This window comes from Amblyomma maculatum, chromosome 10 (genome assembly GCF_055883805.1).
Source record: "Amblyomma maculatum isolate TAMU_Amacu chromosome 10, ASM5588380v1, whole genome shotgun sequence".
NCBI classification, from domain to species: Eukaryota; Metazoa; Arthropoda; class Arachnida; order Ixodida; family Ixodidae; genus Amblyomma; species Amblyomma maculatum.
In genome coordinates this window covers 44,871,730-44,892,604 of record NC_139353.1, presented here as the reverse complement: position 1 = coordinate 44,892,604, position 20,875 = coordinate 44,871,730, and the positions used below count along the sequence as shown (strand labels likewise).

Here is a 20,875-nt window from a genome sequence, read left to right as displayed (position 1 = left end):
TTGAAATCGCGAATAAGAAACGGACATTAACAGGAAGTTTAATATGGAAGACATATAACCAATGATCCGTTAGGGTAATAGAGCGGGTCCCAAGAAAAAGTAAATGAGGACGAGGCGGCAGAAATACAGATGAGTAGATGAGATCGAAAATTGTATCACGCTGTTGACAAGAGAAAAAAAAAATAAATCTATAAATAATCAAGTCAAATAGGGGATGATTCGTGGTATACGCTCATACCGCTCGTAGGAGCCGAGCCCATGGCTCGTGCATGTCTCTTGCACGTCTCTTGCACAGATTCACTGACTCTTGGATGCTTTGCCAGAGTTGGGCTTCCGCGTATGACTCCTGGTGCTCAGTGAAGCCGGTTAATGCCGGAATGGCGGAACGCGTTGTTGCAGCTCCGTCCTTGACGCACTTGGGAAATTTTTACCAACGCATCCATCCTCTATCAGTGCCTCGCTGTCGCCTGATTACAGCTCTACCAGTGTCTTGGTATGCGCGGAGCGGCCTCACCAGTCTTCGCCGTTTCTGAAGTGCGCGCATGACTGCAAATTAGACTTGTCACCCATGCTCCTGGCTATGTAGCTCAGTACCAAACCAAGAAATCAGAGGGAGTGAAGAAGAGGCGAGGGAGGCGCCAGAGCGCAGTATCAAAAACGTGCGCATGCGCACACGGTTCAGGATATTTCCACATAACGAGGTGTCGAAACCGTCTGAAGTGCCCGCTTTTAATCTCGGCGTTGTGCGCCTGGGATAACTCGCCGTTCCCTCATTGCGGTGGCTGCGGAGATAAGGTAGCCGCTGAGAAATAGGAAGTATAAAGAAAGGCGTAAAAATGATGGAAAACTGCGTCGAGTACACTACACACTCTCCCGGCTGTCGGGCCTGCGCAGAGTGCGTCGCACGTCTCTGTAGTGCCAGAAATGCCGTCCATGCTTCAGCACGTACGGTGAGTCTGGGTGTGCTCTTTTCAGCGGCTTTTCTATACGCAACAATACAGCGCTGCTTTGTGTGGCATAGTTCACTTGCACGCTGACGCTTCGAAAGAGGAGGTAACAGAGAGAGGACGTCTAGTGAGGGGAATGCTAAATAATATAACGAAAAGTCATGAGTTATATTATATCAGAGATCGGAGTGGGCTGTTGGAAGGAAAACGATAGGGGTGTCGAAGGGACACGAAGACGATAGCCGTCATTAGAGACGTAGTCGTGAGAGGCAGAGTCAATCGGAAGAAGAGGAGGGGGGGGGGGGGGGGGGAGAGATTAGATAATCTGTCGAGATAGAGTGGCTGCGACTATAGAACACGACAGGGCGGCTAGTGAGAGCAATGGGAAATGCGTACAATCTGCAGTGAACGCCACTTGCTAGATGACAATGGTGACTATGAAAGCGGACTTCAGTATTCTCTTATTTTATGCCAGAAACTGTGATAGAAAGCTTTTAAGAGGCGACATTAGTATAGTGTTCCACGCACGTTTAGAATAATTTTCATCAAAGGAATGAGCCTTCGGAGATACCTTAGGCATTTTGCGCCCTCTCGACGCGACCGATGGCGACATTCAAAGAACGTGACATGCGGCTACGACTACCGGGGAAATATTCATTTTCGTATGATAATCTGCGGCCTGGTTTGGTCATGATGTCTTAGCTAATGGCGTGCATCAGCAGCTGGTTTTAATCCAACATGCTGACGATGTCAGGGTAAAAGAAATGACTTTAGCTCTATTATTGCGTCGCACGCAATAGATCATGCATTGCTGCTGAGAGCATCCACTGTTTCTTTGCATCGTACAGCTGCTGAGAGCTTTTATAAGCATGGCTGAAAGATACAGGTGCACGCGGTTTCGTTTAAGGTGCAATTAAGCTCGAGTGTACGATACAAAACGATAGCGTAGTAAATAAACAAGCAGAAATAAGAAGAATATGTACATCCTCCTTCACCTCATCGCGGTGTACTTATATAGCGCTTCTCGTTTGTTGTGTGCAAGCGCGGCCTTACATATATATGCAAGAAATCACGACCAAGACTTAAATATTACGACGTATATAACAACCGAATATGAGTTAGATAACGTCCAGGAAAGGGCCAGAATGATCAGTTCTTTTTTACATTTTTATTTTGATTTTACTTGCCGCGCATTTCATTTAAAGAAGTATTGTAATTATTTCATTTTTGTTCCTTTCATTTACACTCCAAATAATCGGGGGAAAAAGAGAGAGAGAGAGAAAGAATAAATTGCTCTCAGCAGTTGACGCTAAACCACCCAGTTCGCTAATTCGTTCCGAACTCTCGCGCTATCCTGTATCCCTGCCCAAGCGTTGTCATGAACGTCGAAGGACAGATCGAGAATCTAATGTGGTACAAAACTAAATGTGACAATCCGCCTTTTTCACAAAATGTAGCGGCCTCTGATAGTTGTTGAAAATTCGTCTATACTGGTTGAAATTTCACGTCCTTGTGAAATGTAGCCACCCGAGAAATCGTGATATTTGTTCTTGACAGCTGCCGCCATCTGTCGCATACGCTTGTCACGAATATGAACTGCGCATGACCCCCGATATCAGCTCCGGCTACGCCGATCGCGGAGGCCAAGAGCTGCGCATGCGCAGCGGGGGCTGGTGGTTTGTTTTCAACCAGGGGAGAGGCACGCATGCGCACAGCGGCCTATTTTCCATGCCGCAGCGGTAGTGGCATATCTGCTCCTGTATAGAAGGCATCCGTATCTGGTGATCCGGAAGCAGCAGGCGCAATGTGAATGCGCGACTATACAGACGGCAATATGCTGTATTGAATTAGAGCAAGGGGAGTCTCATCGTGCCCTCAAAGAAGTTCGCAGCAGTTGTATTTTCAAGGAGTGACATTCTGCGCTACGTGCTGAAAGTCTCTGCCACCTTAATATTATCACAAGCCAAGAATTTCTAGCTGGGATCCTTGACAAGTACCTTCCCTCGCCACCGGTACGCCCAAAAGCTAAAGATTAAACTCTACTCATACGCCTCTATCTTTCACACACACTCGAGTGTCAGAAGAGCCTGCTCTGCAGATTCATTTCAATAGCTGTATGGAGTGCTCTTTGAAGCCCTTCCGCGTTATAGACAGTCCCTTTGCTCTTCGGGGTATCTCGCAAGCATGACATAAAACTGTTGAAAGCCATGCCATTGCTTAGACTTGGAAGTCTGCCTCGATCTTTCCACGAATGACTCCACAGTAGGGACTCTGGCAGAGCGCTGACGTCTCTCTATAAAAGTTGCTAACACAGGAGCTGCTTCGTGGCCAGACGCGGTCTGGGGCACGTGAACTTAGTCATCCACTTGCAGCGTACGTCATAGACGGAGTGTCCTATAGTGTTCGGCATCACCATATTCTGGAAGTTTGCTGTGTAGTTAATCAGGACTACACCTGTCATTATGAGCAATGCCAGCATCCCCGGACCAGTACTGAAAATATTTTTCCCTCAATTGAGCACATCTACGGATACTGTAGTGCGCATTGCCGCACCTACACTGAAGGGTCTGTCACGCCCGTTTTATCAGCAGTCGTCCTCTGGGTACCATCAACGTGCATTACAATCTTGGTGACGTCACCGTGCTCTGACTATTGCTACCAAGCGCTTCTGTAACCACACCCTACAGCACGGGTTATCTTCGCATGGCTGTTGGGCTGCATATTAAAGCAATCGCGCAGTCAGCAGTATCTCATGGCCAACCGAGCTAAGCCTGCGAGATAAGCCACCGCGTTGTGCTGCAGTTAATGGTTAGCTGATCCGTGCGAAGTCGCAGGCGACGACCATGCTGACAGCGCTGCGAAAGTGGCACGCATGACCATACATCCGTGCTGATTCCCATTCCCTGTTGTCGAAGTGACTGAGCCATGCTTGTGACATGGTGAATCATGGTAGTCGCAATTCTCTCTGTGGTGTGACCCGGAGCGTCAGCACAGACCCCTGCATGTCATCGAAGGAATGAGCCTTCACCTTAGGCATCTTGCGCCCTCTCGACGCGACCAATGGCGCCATTTCTTCGTCCCTGTCATTTTTTTTTCGCGCTGTTCTACACAATGGATTACCAACGTGCCCAAGCTTCTATTTTAACATGTCACTGACCCGGCCGACATGCAATTTTAGCATGCCAGGCAATTTAGACAGGCGTGACCGCAATTTGCTATACCAGACTTGCGTGGCAGCTTATTTTAAGAACTATTTTCTGCATAAAATTGGTGCATCGAACAGCCTTTTTTGTCGATATTCGGTGTGCGTGAAAATCCTGAATACTTGGTTTCCTGCTGCCACAATTTTAGTACACCGCAAGATTAAGGACTCCGCTAGGACGACGTCCTGCGCCTGGAAAACCGGGAGGCTGCAGCATGTCCTTGAGACTTGTCTTGTTCCGGCTTTGGCTGCTCATTAAACAAAAGGCCTCCTAACATACCTCGAGGACATGGAGTTTATGCACACTTTTTGAAATTTCTCTGTGTTGAGAGTGCGCGAGTATTATCTGCAGTGAGCTCGCTTTCGCTTTTTTTTTAAACCTCACCTCGGATATCATTCCAATTATATTATACCAAGGAAGATCTCGGCAATCATTAAAATGTCTCTATCTTCCTCTAACATGCAGGAGCTGCCGACGTTGGCTTGCCATAGCCTGTGTGTGACGCCTAACCCCAGAGCTTGATCATCATGGATCCAGCGTCGCAAAGCCGGCGCTCCCGCCACAGCCATTTCCGAGCCTCTGACTTCGTCCTGGAAGCCTTCGCCTTCCTATACATCTTCGCACAAACGAGCTCTGGAAGTGTTCACCAGCTCCTCCTCAGTATTTCCGAATGTATCTACGGGGGCAAGATTTTACCAAGCGACATCAGCTTGAGGTTGGCGACGTCGCAGGCGGGCGCTGTCCCGGACCGTTTGGACAGGTGCGCCGCAGCAGTAGCGAACCGAAGCATCGGGCCTGAACAAGTCCCCCTCGAGGACCTCGTACTGAGCCTTCCCATCGTAGAGCTGGCATGTTCATTCGTCATCTGTGTGATACTGGGCGGATGGAGTGACGCCCACGGACGCAAGCTGCATTTAATCCTAGCCCTCATAGGGGCCCTCATAAAAGACCTTGCCGCGCTGGTGTTCGTGCTCGCAAAAATGCCTGGCCGGGACGTCATTTACGGAGTAACCATAGCGTCAGGTGCGTGACTATTTTCCAAGTAACCATCAGAAATGCGGGAAATTGCAGATTTTCTCGTTCAATGTCTTTACTTTACTAGATTTTCGATACTTTCGATGTTTCAGCATTACACTCTTCCGACAGAAAGAAATTCGAGGTGATGGAGGTCAGAGCGGGCTGTCTCTGTAGAACAGGACCGAGATCGTCAACGTTTACAAATTTGGCCAAAGGGCGCTGCCATATTGGAGACTGGGCTGTGCTCATAGCACAGCCAAAAGCTGCGGATTCTCCCCCCGCGCCTGCTTCACAGCCCAGTCAAACCGGTTTCTCCCATGGTCGTGAAAAGGTATACACCTTTGAAAAGGTGTATACCTTTGGCCAAATTTGAAAAGGTGTATAGCCGAGCAGATTTTTCGTGCCACATATCTCCGAAAAGTGTGCCGACTCGTAATGATGGGCGCAAGAGGCTATAGTGATATTACTGAAAAGAATAAATTGCAAAAGAGTTCCTGAATTCAAAAACAGATCTGCAATGTTACACGGCAAGTTGACGGAGTAGTTAAGGAACGGATTGATGGGGAGGTAAGCTAGGCGCTTGAATTGAAAATCGGCGTGCTATGACCTGTCCACTATCGAGGTAAGCTAGGCGCTTGAATTGAAAATCGGCGTGCTATGACCTGTCCACTATCATGTAAGTCCTCGCTGTAGATAATAAGTCCACTAAGTTTTTAGAAATCAGGACGCCTCAGAGTTGAAATATTCACTTCAATCTTTACGCCTCGATAAAGAGCGAGGTGCACCCAATCACTACCGTAATCTGGATTTTGACAAGAATATAAATGGCTCAGATTTGCGCGGAATACATTCAAGATCATTACATGCTTTATATCTGATGTCTTCAATTGATATATGTTTCCAAGCCCTATACCGCGATGGAAAGAAATGGCAGTTAAAAACCTGCGTTGTCATGCAGTGGATGTTGCGGGCTTCACCGACTTGGCGGGGAGGTTGATCCACCAGCGGAATTGATTTCACTTCCCCCTTGACGCTCAGCCCGATTCTGTTGCTTCGATATGACGCTGCAAAGCAACCCCGTAACTGAATTCACATTATGCCGATGTCACTATTAGCTCCGACCATCCAGTTCTTGTCGATGGGCACCCATAGAACGCACGTAGACTCGTTACGTTGGCAACCTTGCTGCAGGGCTCACTCAATGACGATAGCTTCACTGCTGTGGTCGGCAACGGTCTGAGGGGGCTTGCGGATCAGACCTGCAAACAGGTGTTCTCTGAGCTAAAAGGTATTTGCAATTAAATATGGCGGCGTTACTATTCTTCTGAAAGAATGGACGCTTTTTCGGAGAAAAGGATTAATGGCACGTCTAGAATGGCATTTTTTGGCGCGTTTATCTTGACAGGAAAGCAAGACCTAACGATTGCTTGAACTGTTGTGCAACAAAAACAAAGTTTGCCTGTCACTCGGAAATTTTATAAAGCGCGTTCTACTCGAAATATGAATACCAATTTCTGTATTCACGTGGACAAGTTTAGAAAGCGAGAAGAGTGCGTTTGGTTTTATTCTGCACTCTGTTTCATCGGAGCTGAAAAACTGAAGGCATCACGAGCCTGCATATCATAAAACTGCAGCGGAGGGAAGGCATGCAGAATGTAAGACGGCTATGATAAGATTATTTGCGCGCGGTTCTCCTTCATTTTTATCATCCGTCCCTCTGACTGATTTCACGGAATCAATTGCACGGGGCATATAAGTGGAAAAATAGAAGTGGAGGCAGCGCCTCGGTGGCGCAGTGGTTAGGACACTCGAGTGCTCTATATCCAAGGATGCGGCATCGAATCCCGGCCACGGCGGCCTCTTTTCTTGGAGGCGAAAAGCTAGGCACCCGTGTGCTGTGCGTTGTCAGTGCACGTCATAAAGAACCCTGGGTGGTTGAAATTTCCGGATCCCTCCACTACGGCGTCTCTCATAGCCCGAGTTGCTTCGGGACGTTAAACCCCGTAAACTAAACTGGGTAGACGAGGGTTTGCCCATCGAAATGTGGCTGCAGTGATTACTATTCATCAGTACACAACAGCTCAACTCTTAGATCACTCTGTTGTCATTGAGGCGATGTACTTGCCGACAAAAATCATAAGCGAGCTCTTACGTCACGCCAGATAGGAGGGGGAGGAAAAGAAGGGAGGTTAACTAGCAAAAGAAGCCGGCTTGCTACCCTTCACTGGCGGGAAAAGGATGATGGGATATAAAGGAGAAAGACTAAATGGAGCAAAAGGCCAAAATGAGAATCACTAAGAGAAGCACGCGCTGTAAAATCACAACTGGTTGCGCTGGCCCGACGTTCTTAGGAAAAGAGCACCTGGCAGTCCTTCACCGCAGATGGTCGCTGCTTCCGAGGATCTGTTTTTCTGACAGCGGGCGTTGGTCTAGGTTCTCTAGTGCAAGACTTAGAGATCGTCTTTCGGCACTATATTCAGAGCACTCACAAAGACTGTGTAAAATGGGTTCCTCATTACCACAGGTGTCACACGCATGGTTATCAGCAATGCCGCTGAAAAAAGAATTATGGGTCTGTGAAGGCAACACGAGGCCACAGGCGACAAAGTCTCTTCCAGTCGTGGTGAGGCCGGACGAAAGCCGGAGCTTTAAATCAGGAGATCACGCCAGATGTGTTCTCATGTTTCTCTACAGCATCGCCGAATGCTGAGAAGAAAATTAGATTTGCTGATTCAGGGCGTATTCGCTACCTGAAGTACACTGGAACCTAATTCTCGGGTCTAGTGTTGCATGAGATATGCTTGTAAGCAGGCTGCTGATTTGATGTATTCTGCACACGGTAACCTAAAGTATTCATGCAACTTCTTCAGGAAATATTCTTCCAGCCTTCGTAGGACTTGTGGCAGCCAAAAATAAACAAGCAGGCCTACGTGCTGCATAGGACCATCGTGTCTACAAAAAAAAAAAAAGGTTCCATGTATTTGTTTCAAATACTGCAAATCATATATGGTACTATCAGGAAAGGCACATTCAAACATTGTGCAAAACAATAAATGACAATCGTGAGCAGATAATATTAGCAGGGAAAAACAAATAAAAACAAACAATCCGCGAGGAAAAAATAACGACAGGCATCGTAACACAAAACAAAAACTCTTAAACAATGAAGTGATATTCCAGATCTTGCAATAATACCGGACAGAAAAAATACGAAAAGGTAGAGCAAAAGGTAGAGCTAAGACAGGAGGGACACGGGAACCCCGCAGTCACACCAACTCTGCCGCATCCACTCATAGTTATTTTTGCACAGTCTTCATTAACCTCTGTCGCCTTCTAACCTTTCTGCCTATTCTGACCAGGGCTACTGGGAGGCACGAACCTGTTCACGGCAGGTGCTCTGTGCCACGTGAGCGACAACTCGGACCACAGGAGCCGTACCATGCGCATCGGAGGCCTGACGTTCGCGTTGTACGTGGGCCGCTCCTCCTCGGTGTTCATCGAGCAGATATGGAAGCCCCTGGTCGTGCACTCGTTCGCCCGCGTCACCGTCATCGTCGTCAGCGTGCAGCTTGTGCTGAACCTTGTGTGCTTTGTGGGCGTTATCATGGTTGTCCGAGAGTCCCTGCGCATCATGCCAGGCTACAACGGGAGCCCCGCGTGGGACTTTGTATGCATGCGCCAGCTGAAAAGGGTCGTACTGTTCACCGTGCGCAAGAGGAACACCAAGGGCAGAGACTTCGTGCTTGTACTGTGCGCCGTGTTCCTGCTCGCACGATTTATCTACTGCGGTGAGTATATTCTCACTCACAGTTAATTTATGATTCTTCTATAGTATATGTACAGAGGTTGTATTTTTTTTTTTTTTTCAAATGCTGTCAGTGTCAAAAGATTTTCTGTTTTAGTTTTTTCCGCTGCTTGCAGTGCCTTAAAATGTTGTGTAAAGCGGAGATTTGCGTTACATTTTCGCGTATATAAGTGACATATGTGTTGGACTGCCCTGTCCACATACAAGCATTCATGCTTACGCGGACAATGTGAAACGCTATTTGCTTATAATAAACTCACTCACTCACTCACTCACTCACTCACTCACTCACTCACTCACTCACTCACTCACTGATGCTGTGGTAGTTGCTGCTGCTGTCGTTGCCTGTATGCATGGTCTCGCAGCTTTCTTTTGGCTGCTACGCTTCTTGCTTCCTGAACTCGGATGAGTAAGCGTGGGCGGCAGGTGTTTGCCCCGATGAGTGAGGGGGATGCTACCCACGTGAGCACCTCGTATTGCGCTCCATACGGAGTAAACATACTCTCATGAAACTTCAGTGTAAACGCACTCTAAATGGATATATTTCTGTTCCGGGGCTTCAGATAGGCATTTTGCCAAATCAATGATTTGTTAAGTGAAAATTGTGCAAATTTTAGGCACGCGTGCTCGTACGCTTTTTCGCACTGCTGATATCAAGGCGTTTTGAGACAAACAGCTGCCTTATCTGAGTCTGCCAAACTGTTTTATGTTCACATCCTCTATCGCTTTGTCCAGCTTCTTTATAAACAGCTACGTGGATAGACAGAATGAACCATATTACTAAAAAGCATTGCCATCAAAGTCATCACCGATTTGCCAAGTCAGCACTTAATTCTGAAGAGCTGGCGAGAGCGGTCTACTCGTTTTAGCAACATTGTATTTGGTGTGAGAGGAAGAGTTTACAATATTATCCAGGTAGGCATATACGTACACTGATATACCATTGATTGCCATTTGGTGCATATAGTTGACTGTGAGGACGTGTATGTGGACTGCATTGCTTTAATCTGTGGAAAACTATGCTCTGGTATGCATGGACTCCTCGAAAAAAATGTCTGTTATATACTTTGCCACAAGAGGCAGGAGAGTGACGTGCATCTTCTCACTGTGCAGGCGAGCAGGTGGTGTGGGCCGAGTACCTGTTCCGGCGCTTCGGCTGGACGCACCAGGCAGCGCTGATGATCGGCCTACAGTTCGTGTGCGAGGCTGTGTTCACGCTGCTCGCCGTGTGCGTCTCGCAGCGGCTAGGCTTCCAGGATTCGTCGTTGGCCATCGCCGGTACCATCTCCTTCATGGGTGCGTCGGCCGTCAAGGCGATCGCACTATCCGGAGGAATGCACGGCATTGGTTAGTACCGCGTTTTAGTGGTCGAAAAATGAAACTTCCTAAAGCAGCGCCTTTGCATCATCAATTACGGGAGTGTAATCGTTAAAAGTGTACTTGTCACCAGATTATGCGGACCCCAAACGACCTGGCAGTGACCAACTAGAATAGGCCGTCCGGAGCTTGTTCAACGCTTACAGTATGCTTTATACGAATACCGGTGAAACGTTCCTCCTCAATCTGCTCGGGAAGGGGTCACTTGTCTTCAGCCAAGCGTAATGAATCCTATAGGCGCCGGTGTAGCAAACCTGCACCTGTGATTTCTTTTTGGAGCCGACCATGTTGTGATTATGCTCTGTCTTGGAGATATTAACTATCCGGTGCAGCAGCAGAGGGTGTAGGAAATTGACATGGAATACGCGCGGGACGACACCGATCTCTCCGCCATGTGCTAGTTTTTCTTGACCTCCCTGTGTACTGTGCCGCTGTATACAGAGCACTCCAAACTGACCAGCAGCACACTTTGACCGACACGCTAACTCTATAGCACCAAACAGCGCAAAAAAAAAAGAAAAAAAAACGTACGTAAACAGAAGAAAGGACGACGAAGGACGAACGTTGCCTAACAAGCGATGATCAACAAGCGGCAGCAAGCGACAAGCAACGAGTAATGACGAACGATAATCAACAAGCAACAAACAGCAACACTAGCGAGCCATTCATGACATAAAGTTATGTAAATATAATTTGTTAATGCGTTCCTGTACTTCTGCAGCTGGTGCATTAGCGCCGAATAAAGAAACACAAGACAGGAAAGCAGAAAGGGGCTTGAAACACTGCCCCACCCAGGCGCTTGACAGTGTCAGAGTAATCTAAAGCGCGTCAGCCGTAAAATACTAAGGCGGTAGTCTTTAATGGTCCATGCTCGCGACCAAGATCATGTCTGTCCGTCCGTAACGTTTTCGTTGCGTGGGAGGCGGTAGCTGGCAGCTGACATGGTCGAGCACTAACTGGACGTAGGGCTTCCTGACATTACGCTTGGTAGGAGCTGCCAACTCGGGCCTCTCCTTTCATATGGGAGGGGGATATAAGAATAAGCCTGCCAGAACCGTTTGCATTCTCGTTGTCCCTACGACACGCAGGCACGTTCATACGGCTCGGTTAAAGCGGGGATTTATATGTTGGCTGGTAGCTTACGCTATCGCGTCATACCGATTCAGGCGTCCATGTCGCGCCTTTGATTTGGCGCTAGAACGCCGCACCACACAGCATAAAGAAGCAGACGCAAATACAGCAGGCATCAGTAGGGTTTCAAATTGGTTTGCAGGAAAGAAAAGGCGCCGTGTCTGTCACAATTCTCCGCGGACACCTTAACCGAGCCCCGCAACGAAAAGGAGGAAAGTGGCAGTGAGGAAGAGGTGCTGTAATGGAGGGCTTCGGACCAACGCGTGATATAGGCTTTCTCCTCATCGCAGTTTAGTGAGGGGGTTTGGCGATAGGTGGTGAAGGATGGCAGTTCCTGGCCCTGCGGGGCTGGGAGGGTAAGTCAACGCCACTTGCGGCGGGGGCTAGCCAGCCACCGATTTTTATCTGTTGTAGGCCGTCATTGCACCCGCCACTGCTTCGGTGGCGGACGACGGCTGTTGTTGCAGCGCGCGTCTTTCTCTTCCTCTTCTTTTTCCTTTCTTCTCTATTTTCTCTTCTGTCCTGCCCCGCCGGGGTGGTGCAGTGGTAAGACGCCAGACTACTGTGCCGGAGTACCCGGGTTCGAACCCGACCTCGGCGGCTGCGTTTCGATGGAGGCGAAACGAAGAGGCGTCGTGTGCTGTGCGATGTCAGCGCACGTTAAAGATCCCCAGGTGGTCGAAATTACTCCGCAGCCCTCCACTACGGCTCCTCTTTCTCCCTTTCCACTTTCACTCCCATCTTCCCTCCCTTACGGCGCAGTTGCGGTGTCCACAGAAATAAAGTGAGACAGTTACCGCGCCTTTCCCTTCCTATAAATAAATGTTTTTTTTCTCTTCTGTCCGCACGAGGCAGCGGATGTGGCTCTGCTACAGAGCCAGTAGTCTTCCTCTATACTACTACTACTACTAATAATAATAATGTCGCTTTGGGACGTTAAACCCCACAAACCAAACCAATAATAATAATAATAATATTGTCACGACTGAAGTCAGAGGGAGCCGTGAAAGTACACGTAGCCGAGGACCCGAGAACAAGGTCGGCGTGTAGTTCCGAACACAGAGTGTCGTCGGCACCAAACATGGCTGTCGCGTGGCGCTAGGCACGTGGCATTATCCCCCCCCCCCCCCCCCCCCGTGAAAGAAAACATCGTCCCGATGACAAGGTGAGAGGAGAAAAAAAAAATTAGGCATGAGGTGAACTGTACAATAACGCAAGGTGTCACTTGCAGGGAACGCTCAGCCACGCGAAAAGTACGGCTTTAAGCGCACCACATGCACAATTGCAGGCCGCTGGCGTCGAATACTGACGGTCACAGTTCCATCTGGAAAGACATCGTAATTAACGTTGTTTAAGCGGCGCGGGACTTTATAGGGTCCGAAATAGCGGCGGAGTAGTTTCTCGCTCAAGCCTTTGTGACGCACGGGGGTCCACACCCACACTTGGTCCCCTGGTTCGTAGTGGGCCTCCCTGTGCCGAAGGTTATAGTGTCGAGCGTCGGTGGCATGCTGCTCCTTGATGTACAAGCGGGCCAGCTGACGGGCTTGCTCGGCCTGTTCCGCGAAATGGGCTGCGTCGGGTTCGACCGCTTCTTCCTCGCACGGGAGCATCGCGTCCGGCATCGTGCGGGCCTCTCTGCCATATTCGAGACGGAACGGCGTAAACTTCGTGGTTTCCTGCGGCGCCGTATTGTAGGCGAAGGTGACATACGGCAGGATCTCGTCCCACATTTTATGCTCAACATCCATGTACATTGAGATCATGTCCGCCAAAGTTTTGTTTAGTCGTTCCGTTAATCCGTTTGTCTGAGGGTGATACGCTGTTGTTGTGCGATGCTCGGTATGGCTGAGAGTTAAGGTTTCCCGCAGTAGCCGAGCTGTAAACGCCTTTCCTCGGTCAGTAATGATAGTCGACGGTGCACCGTGTCTGAGCACAATGTCGTTCATAAAGAATCGAGCAACTTCGCCGGCAGTACCTCGGGCAAGGGCCTTCGTTTCAGCGTAGCGTGTTAAGTAGTCTGTGGCGACTACGATCCACTTGTGTCCGTTCGAGGATAAAGGAAATGGGCCTAAAAGGTCCATGCCCACTTGCTCGAAGGGTGTGAGGGGTGGTTCAATAGATTGTAACATACCGGATGGCTTGAGCGTGGTTTTTTTTTGCCGCTGGCATTGTCGACAAGTCTGTACGTAACGTCTAACGCTCGGAGAAAGATGTGGCCAGTAGTAGTTCTGCCGGACTCGGTTTAGGTACTGCGAGAGGTACTGGGATCGATACCCAGCACCTCCACCAGTGTCACGAATGAAGTCAGAGGGAGCCGTGAAAGTACACGTAGCCGAGGACCCGAGAATAAGGTCGGCTTGTAGTTCCGAACACAGAGTCACAGAGTCCAGCACCAGCGCGCCGCTCGTGCTAACCACCGCTTCGTCGTCGTCGGCACCAAACACGGCTGTCGCGCGGCGCTAGGCACGTGGCAATAATAATAATAATAATAATAATAATAATAATAATAATAATAATAATAATAATAATAATAATAATAATAATAATAATAATAATAATAATAATGATGATGATGATGATAATAATAATAATAATAGTAATAGTAGTAGTAGATTATAGGCTCTCTCAAGGTAGTGCCGCGTCCAACATGACGCCCATTGAAAAAGCATGCGCCGCTAATCGCTAGGCTGCTCGGCTCCTGGGGACGGTAGATGCTAGTCGGAACAGCCCGCTTTCTTCGTCTCTTCTGTCGTTTTGTCCCTTGCGGAGCCACCGTACCGAGCAAACCCAAATACGCGGCCCGTGCATTTTCTTTTCCTTCTTCCTACAGCCACAACCAAAGTTTAGCGATTCAAAGTTGGTTGGTTGGTTGGTTCACAGGAAGGGAAAGGCTGATTCAAAGTGCCCCCTAGGTTTTTTTTTTTTTTGTGATCTGAATGAATCGCCAGTGAATTCGTAAACTCGGCTTGTGGAGGGATGTTAGAAAAAAAAAACTTTTTTTTTTTTACGCACGCGGTGGCAATGTCTTTGTGCCTCGGTCAAAGCGCACCACGTTTTCTTTTCGCGCGATTCGCTCAGTTTCATTGTAGCAATGCATGCCTTCGCACTAAAGAACACAGCTACATTATAACGACGCTGGTGCTTCATTTCGAGCAACGCATAAGCTTCGCTTTTGTCATGCATGATCATCGCGCTGCAGCAGATACATTCCAGTCATCCTCAGAGTCAATATGCGTGTTCAATATACACGTTATGCCACGCCAAATGCTCTCGGTGCATTTCTCATGTTCCTTCTTCGTTCCAGCCGTCGTCGTCGGCGCGTTCTCGCCTGTCATGCTAATCGCCGTGCTGGCGCTACTGTCCAAGCTCATCCAGCCCGAGGAACTTGGTGAGTTCGGTCACAGGACCTGAGCTTTACGCAGTTCGTTTCTTTCAAAGGCGCGTCAGTGTTCTAAAAAAAAGGCTAGCGATAAACATTACCTGAGTGCTACACTTACTTCCGAACATTCAATCGACGGACTGTAGTGCACGCCGCACAAAAAAAATGTACACATTTCCTTTTTGTGGATTGGCTGTCAAGACTGCAGGGCTCTTAACAGCTCGAAAGATTGCCTTACATATCTCCACTCGCATGTGTTTTCTCACTCTCTCTGTAGCAAAGGCTGCTCGAATTGTGCCCTTGACACACACACACACACACACACACACACACACACACACACACACACACACACACACACACACACACACACACACACACACACACACACACACACACACACACACACACACACACACACACACACACACACACACACACACACACACACACACACACACACACACACACACACACACACACACACACACACACACACACACACACACACACACACACACACACACACACACACACACACACACACACACACACACACACACACACACACACACACACACACACACACACACACACACACACACACACACACACACACACACACACACACACACACACACACACACACACACACACACACACACACACACACACACACACACACACACACACACACACACACACACACACACACACACACACACACACACACACACACACACACACACACACACACACACACACACACACACACACACACACACACACACACACACACACACACACACACACACACACACACACACACACACACACACACACACACACACACACACACACACACACACACACACACACACACACACACACACACACACACACACACACACACACACACACACACACACACACACACACACACACACACACACACACACACACACACACACACACACACACACACACACACACACACACACACACACACACACACACACACACACACACACACACACACACACACACACACACACACACACACACACACACACGCAAAATCTAGAGTAGATCACAAGTAAATGATGTTTCATTTTACAGTTGTGTTACGTGACCGTCATTAGTGAAGTACAGTTGGATCGTCCGAATTATAAGGAATATTGCCTCTTATAAAGTGTGCATAGTTCATTTCAAGTTTCGTAAAGGTTAGTGAAGTCAAACATAAGCGTCAGCCAATAACAGTTGCTTATGCGCCAAAAATATCTATGTTAAGTCATAGGAAAATCATTTCAAAACGTACTGGTGCCACTTTTGAAACACTTTAATCACTCGCCCGGTAGCACTCATTAGGCTGAGGTCAACAGAAGGACCACTAATGTATTGTTTTAACCGGTATAACTATAACATTGCGCTTTCTATTTAGTACGAGTCTTCATGTACTAATTCCCTTGCAACTGTCTGCGCAGGCTGCTTGTTCGCCAACGTGGCCGTTCTGAGCATCGCAGCACCGATGCTGGCCAACGTGGCCTATTGGGAGCTCTTCTCGGCCACGAACGCAAAGGTCACGGAGTTCATTTACCTTCTCTCCATCTTCGTGGGCACACTGGTCTGCCTACTTCTCGTGTGAGTATACACAGCTAGGCGTCCAATACACCATGCTCTCCGCAACCGTCTTGCTCACAAGGTTTTAGAACAGAGCTGGACTATAGGGACTCCTTGGACAACAGTTGTCGCTTCCTGGATCTACTGTTCGAGCTATTATGAAGAAGAAAGAGAGTAAGCGGAGAGAGGGCGAAACAGGTACGAAACAGTCCACTGTTAAAGGGAACGTGCGAAAGGCTGCCGCCGACAACTGGTATAGAGTAGACAGCACCCATGTGCATGCTTGAGAAGACCAGCCGGCAGTGCTTACTGCTCATGCACTTTGAGCGATTATTAGTCGCCAGCTCTCGCGGGAGTTGTTTGTAAATCGCGGCAGCCACGTGGTCTCGTGTTCCCTTTAACACTAGACCGTACTGTACATCGCACCCCCACCGGTTAAAAAGTATGTGGTGATGTCATGGATAGCACTGCAAGCGCTCTGCTGCGTGCCGCACAATTACTGACAGCTTAGTGAGGTCCTGTGCATTCTGCTAGTGAGGACAAAGGCTTACGAAAAAGCCGTACTATAATCACTGCAGCAAACAGCTTTGACTGACTCTCGCGTTACACATCTACAATCACTATGCCATATTATATATTTTTCTTAAATTGAGGAAATTAAGGACCGGGCGCTTTTTCGACTTCTTACCCACCGAGTAGTTTAGATGGCGCGTTATCATGGCCTTAAAGACGATGTTCATTACGTAAACAGGCACCGCTCTCACGGAAGGGAGCTGACTTTTCTCTCAAACATTCCTCTTAAAGGCATTTCAGATTCAATCTGCAGCAGAACTTCGTAGCATCGCCCGACCCATCCCCTCCTGCAACTGCGCTGTTGACAGCGTAACATGCCCCCCCCCCCCCCCCCCCCCCCTACACATATACTCTTCTTCCAGCTTAAAATGTACCTTAGGTTATGAATCGCTAGTGAATTATGTGCCTTGTAGGTGTTAAAAAGTTCAAGTTCATTTCTACTTCTCTGTTATGTCAAACAATCCATGTTTAGGTAGTTTTCATTTTCCATCACGTTTTAAAACATTTCGTTCGTTTTTTTTTCATCATTATTATTCTCTAAAAGTACACTCTGCTCTCCTGTTTATGCTAAAGTGTCACTCGAGGTGGTGAACCGTAGTCGTAGTCGTTGTAAGTGCACTTAGGTTATGTGCTTCTCTTGGGTATAAATCAAAGGTGAAGGTGACAGCAATTGCGACTGAAGAGAGAGTGGTTTCTTGACAAAAGAAGAAAGGCAGGTTAGCCTTGCTCAATTTTCCGGTCTGTCTGTCTGCACTTGGCGATGGGAAAATGGGAAGCACGATGTTTGATGGCGAGCCAGTGGCAACAACAACAACAACAACAAAAAAAGCAGGTGTGGGGCGTCACACACGACAGTGTTTGTTTATTTGTTTTTTCTTTCCTGTTTTGCGCTGCTTGACAAACAGGCTGAATGACAACCAACTAACTCAGCTTTTCGTTTTGGACAGAAAATAATCAGAGCACTGTGGAATCTACACTGTGGAATCTACACTGTGGAATCTACACTGTGGAATCTACACTGTGGAATCTACACTGTGGAATCTACACAGAGGAATCTACACTGAGGCATCTACACTGAGGCATCTACACTGAGGCATCTACACTGAGGAATCTACACTGAGGAATCTACACTGAGGAATCTACACTGAGGAATCTACACTGAGGAAAAGCGAAAGTCTAGGCGTTGCTGGTGCACACGGTGCACCACGTTTGCTCTCATTATCAACTAAATGCACCGTCATTATCATAGCTAATGTCATCATCTTCATTATCACTGATTGCAGCGTCATTGTAATCGCTACTATCATCCCGACGGTAGAGAAGGAGAATTGTGATGTGCGTTTCACGATCCCGGGCGTGGCACAGTTTGTTAAAGCGCTCGGCTGGGGATCGAAGGGATGAGGTTCGATTCCCGGTGGAGATAGGATTGTTATTTTTATGAGGACGTCATTATGACGTCATTTGATTGACAGCTATAGTGTGAGCGGACGAACGAACGCCAACAGTGTGAGCCATAAAAGGCTTTCGCCTGAATTGTTTCGAGGGGTGACAGTGTGACAGAACAGAGGTGTGATGCCGGGCAGCACACGATCTTAGAGCGGATACAATGTAACCATTTCTGACGTAGTCGTGTTGACAAATCGCAGATACATCCGACGCAACCTTCGTATTGGAAACCTGGGCAACCTGATTCAAGAAGAAAAGGTGCCACTACTTCGAAACCTGGGACCAAGACCGGACTTCGGTGCCGCTATTATGTGAAGCGACACCGCAAGGCAACAGAACGCGTCCATACCTTAATCCAGCGAATTCATCGGCCCATGTACCGCACCTGCATACTTCATATTTTGTGTGTAAATGCACGAAATCTTCTTTCTCCTCAGCAGTAATCAAGCCTGAAACATTTTAGAGGCGCTTGATTCTTCTGAAGGAACTGAAGTGTGTGATAAGTGCGTTGCGTGCGAATGTCATGTTTTAAAGCCTTGTGTCACAATTTTTTTTTTTTTTTTTTTTTTTTTTGCAGTCGATAGCGCTAAATTAAACAGCACGGCCAGGGAAGACCAGGGCATTGCTTCGAACGCTCATCCGGTTCGTTGTTTCTTTCTCCCTGGGCGCTCCCTGTTTAAATTAGCTCTTTTCGTATCAAAATACTATACCAATAACCTCAATTGTTGATATAAATACTTCACCTTTTCACCTCAATTTCTGCAATAAAATGTATATAGATATGTTAAGCTCACGTGCCGAATTCCGAATGAGTAATAAAACATCGCCCATAAGTAATCATCGAAGGTTTGAAAGTAGGAAACACGACGCGTCGTTACTCAAATAAGTGCGGGGTGTTTACTGAACAGTTGTAGTGCAGGCTGTGCTATTAAAATTCAGGAGGGAGGGGGGGGGGGGGGGTGCTGACCAGTAAACGTGAATCTCTTGTTGCTCATCGAACTCCACAACCGAAATAGACATCCGCCACTTAAACACAAGAGTGGTTTCGAAGATTTTAGCATCGCAGAGTATATACGCATGCCTCATTAAAAGTGAGCAGTGCCGTTTCAACGCAATGACCTGACTCCCTCAAAGAGGAGTACCTCGTGACCCGTGAGTGCGTTATATAGAGTACTTCGCGACTCGTGAGCGCATTATGCACCTCAAGTAGATGCGTGTTGTTTCGAGCTGATCACTCCGCTTTCTCTCTGCTGCGTGATGCCGTGTGATCGCTAGTTTAAGTGGCAGGACAAAAGGATCTCGCTTCTTCTTTCAAAATATTTTTCTCTGTAATGTCACAACAGCTGACGAAGCTAATCGATTGTGATGAAAGGCATATCGCTGAGAGTGAAGCTGCGGATAAAAAACGGCTAGGATGGAGAATTTGTTCACTGACGCCTCTTGGGCTTTGTTGGACCTGCTGAGCGCCACCCTTGCCTTTGCATGAGCTTCGGCCGGGACAATTTAAAATGACCTGTCGTCCTGTGCGGCATCTCATACGTGGCCATTCTCTCTGGGGATACTAGGTCTCGTTGATTGAATTTGTTGCTCAAACTCTTCGGACTTTCAAAACTGTGATTCAACTCGACTCGAACTAGTAGCATGCTATTCTGCGACTAGCGTTTCCCAACTATGGCCTAGTGGGCCTGCGCTCTTCCCTTCCCCTCTCGAGCGTCAGCCATTCCTGTGGTGAGCTCGCCTCTTCTTCCTATCCCCGGCGCGACAAAAACAAATATGGCGCCCCGCCGGGGTGGTGCAGTGGTAAGACGCCCGACTACTGTGCCGGAGTACCCGGGTTCGAACCCGACCTCGGCGGCTGCGTTTCGATGGAGGCGAAACGAAGAGGCGTCCGTGTGCTGTGCGATGTCAGCGCACGTTAGAGATCCCCGGGTGGTCGAAATTACTCGGTAGCCCTCCACTACGGCTCCTCTTTCTCTCTTTCCACTTTCACTCCCACCTTCCTCCCTTCCCTTACGGCGCGGTTGCGGTGTCTACAGAAAACAAGTGAGACAGTTACCACGCCTTTCCCTTCCTATAAATAAATCAGTTAAAACAAATATGGCGATGCTTGCGACACATCGCTCAGTCGAATGATGCGTCCTACTTCTAGTGACGCAAAATACTATCTGTCAGGTGTATGCCCGCGACTGTTACGGAATGCGAGTTTCAAATGAGGGCTGCCGGTCCAGCCGGTTGCTATAGCCATCACCGTATGGGACGGCTAGTGACGTCATTCGGATTGATGACTTCACCGAACGGCTTAGCCAATCAGAGCGACGACACACACAATTCTAATGTTCGGCATATGTGATCCTATGAGTGCATCTCTCAGCACACT

General features: G+C 48.2%; 1 protein-coding gene across 1 annotated transcript; it reads left to right on the top strand.

Moving 5' to 3' along the window:
- The first annotated feature begins 711 nt into the window (after nucleotides 1–711).
- Nucleotides 712–19,421, top strand: LOC146176314 (lysosomal proton-coupled steroid conjugate and bile acid symporter SLC46A3-like). The gene is made up of 7 exons (XM_084582648.1): nucleotides 712–950; nucleotides 4,616–5,173; nucleotides 8,527–8,955; nucleotides 10,086–10,319; nucleotides 14,785–14,868; nucleotides 16,344–16,500; nucleotides 18,699–19,421. The coding sequence occupies exons 2-7, from the start codon at nucleotides 4,678–4,680 to the stop codon at nucleotides 18,811–18,813; spliced, it is 1,515 nt and encodes a 504-aa protein (XP_084438774.1). The 5' UTR covers nucleotides 712–950; nucleotides 4,616–4,677; the 3' UTR covers nucleotides 18,814–19,421.
- Nucleotides 19,422–20,875: the final 1,454 nt, after the last annotated feature.

Coding starts and splice junctions, on each gene's coding strand:
- LOC146176314 (XM_084582648.1), top strand. CDS start 4,678: ATGGATCCAGCGTCGCAAAGCCGGCGCTCCCGCCACAGCCATTTCCGA. Junction 5,174..8,526: donor CGGAGTAACCATAGCGTCAG/GTGCGTGACTAT, acceptor TATTCTGACCAG/GGCTACTGGGAGGCACGAAC. Junction 16,501..18,698: donor CTGGTCTGCCTACTTCTCGT/GTGAGTATACAC, acceptor GACAAATCGCAG/ATACATCCGACGCAACCTTC.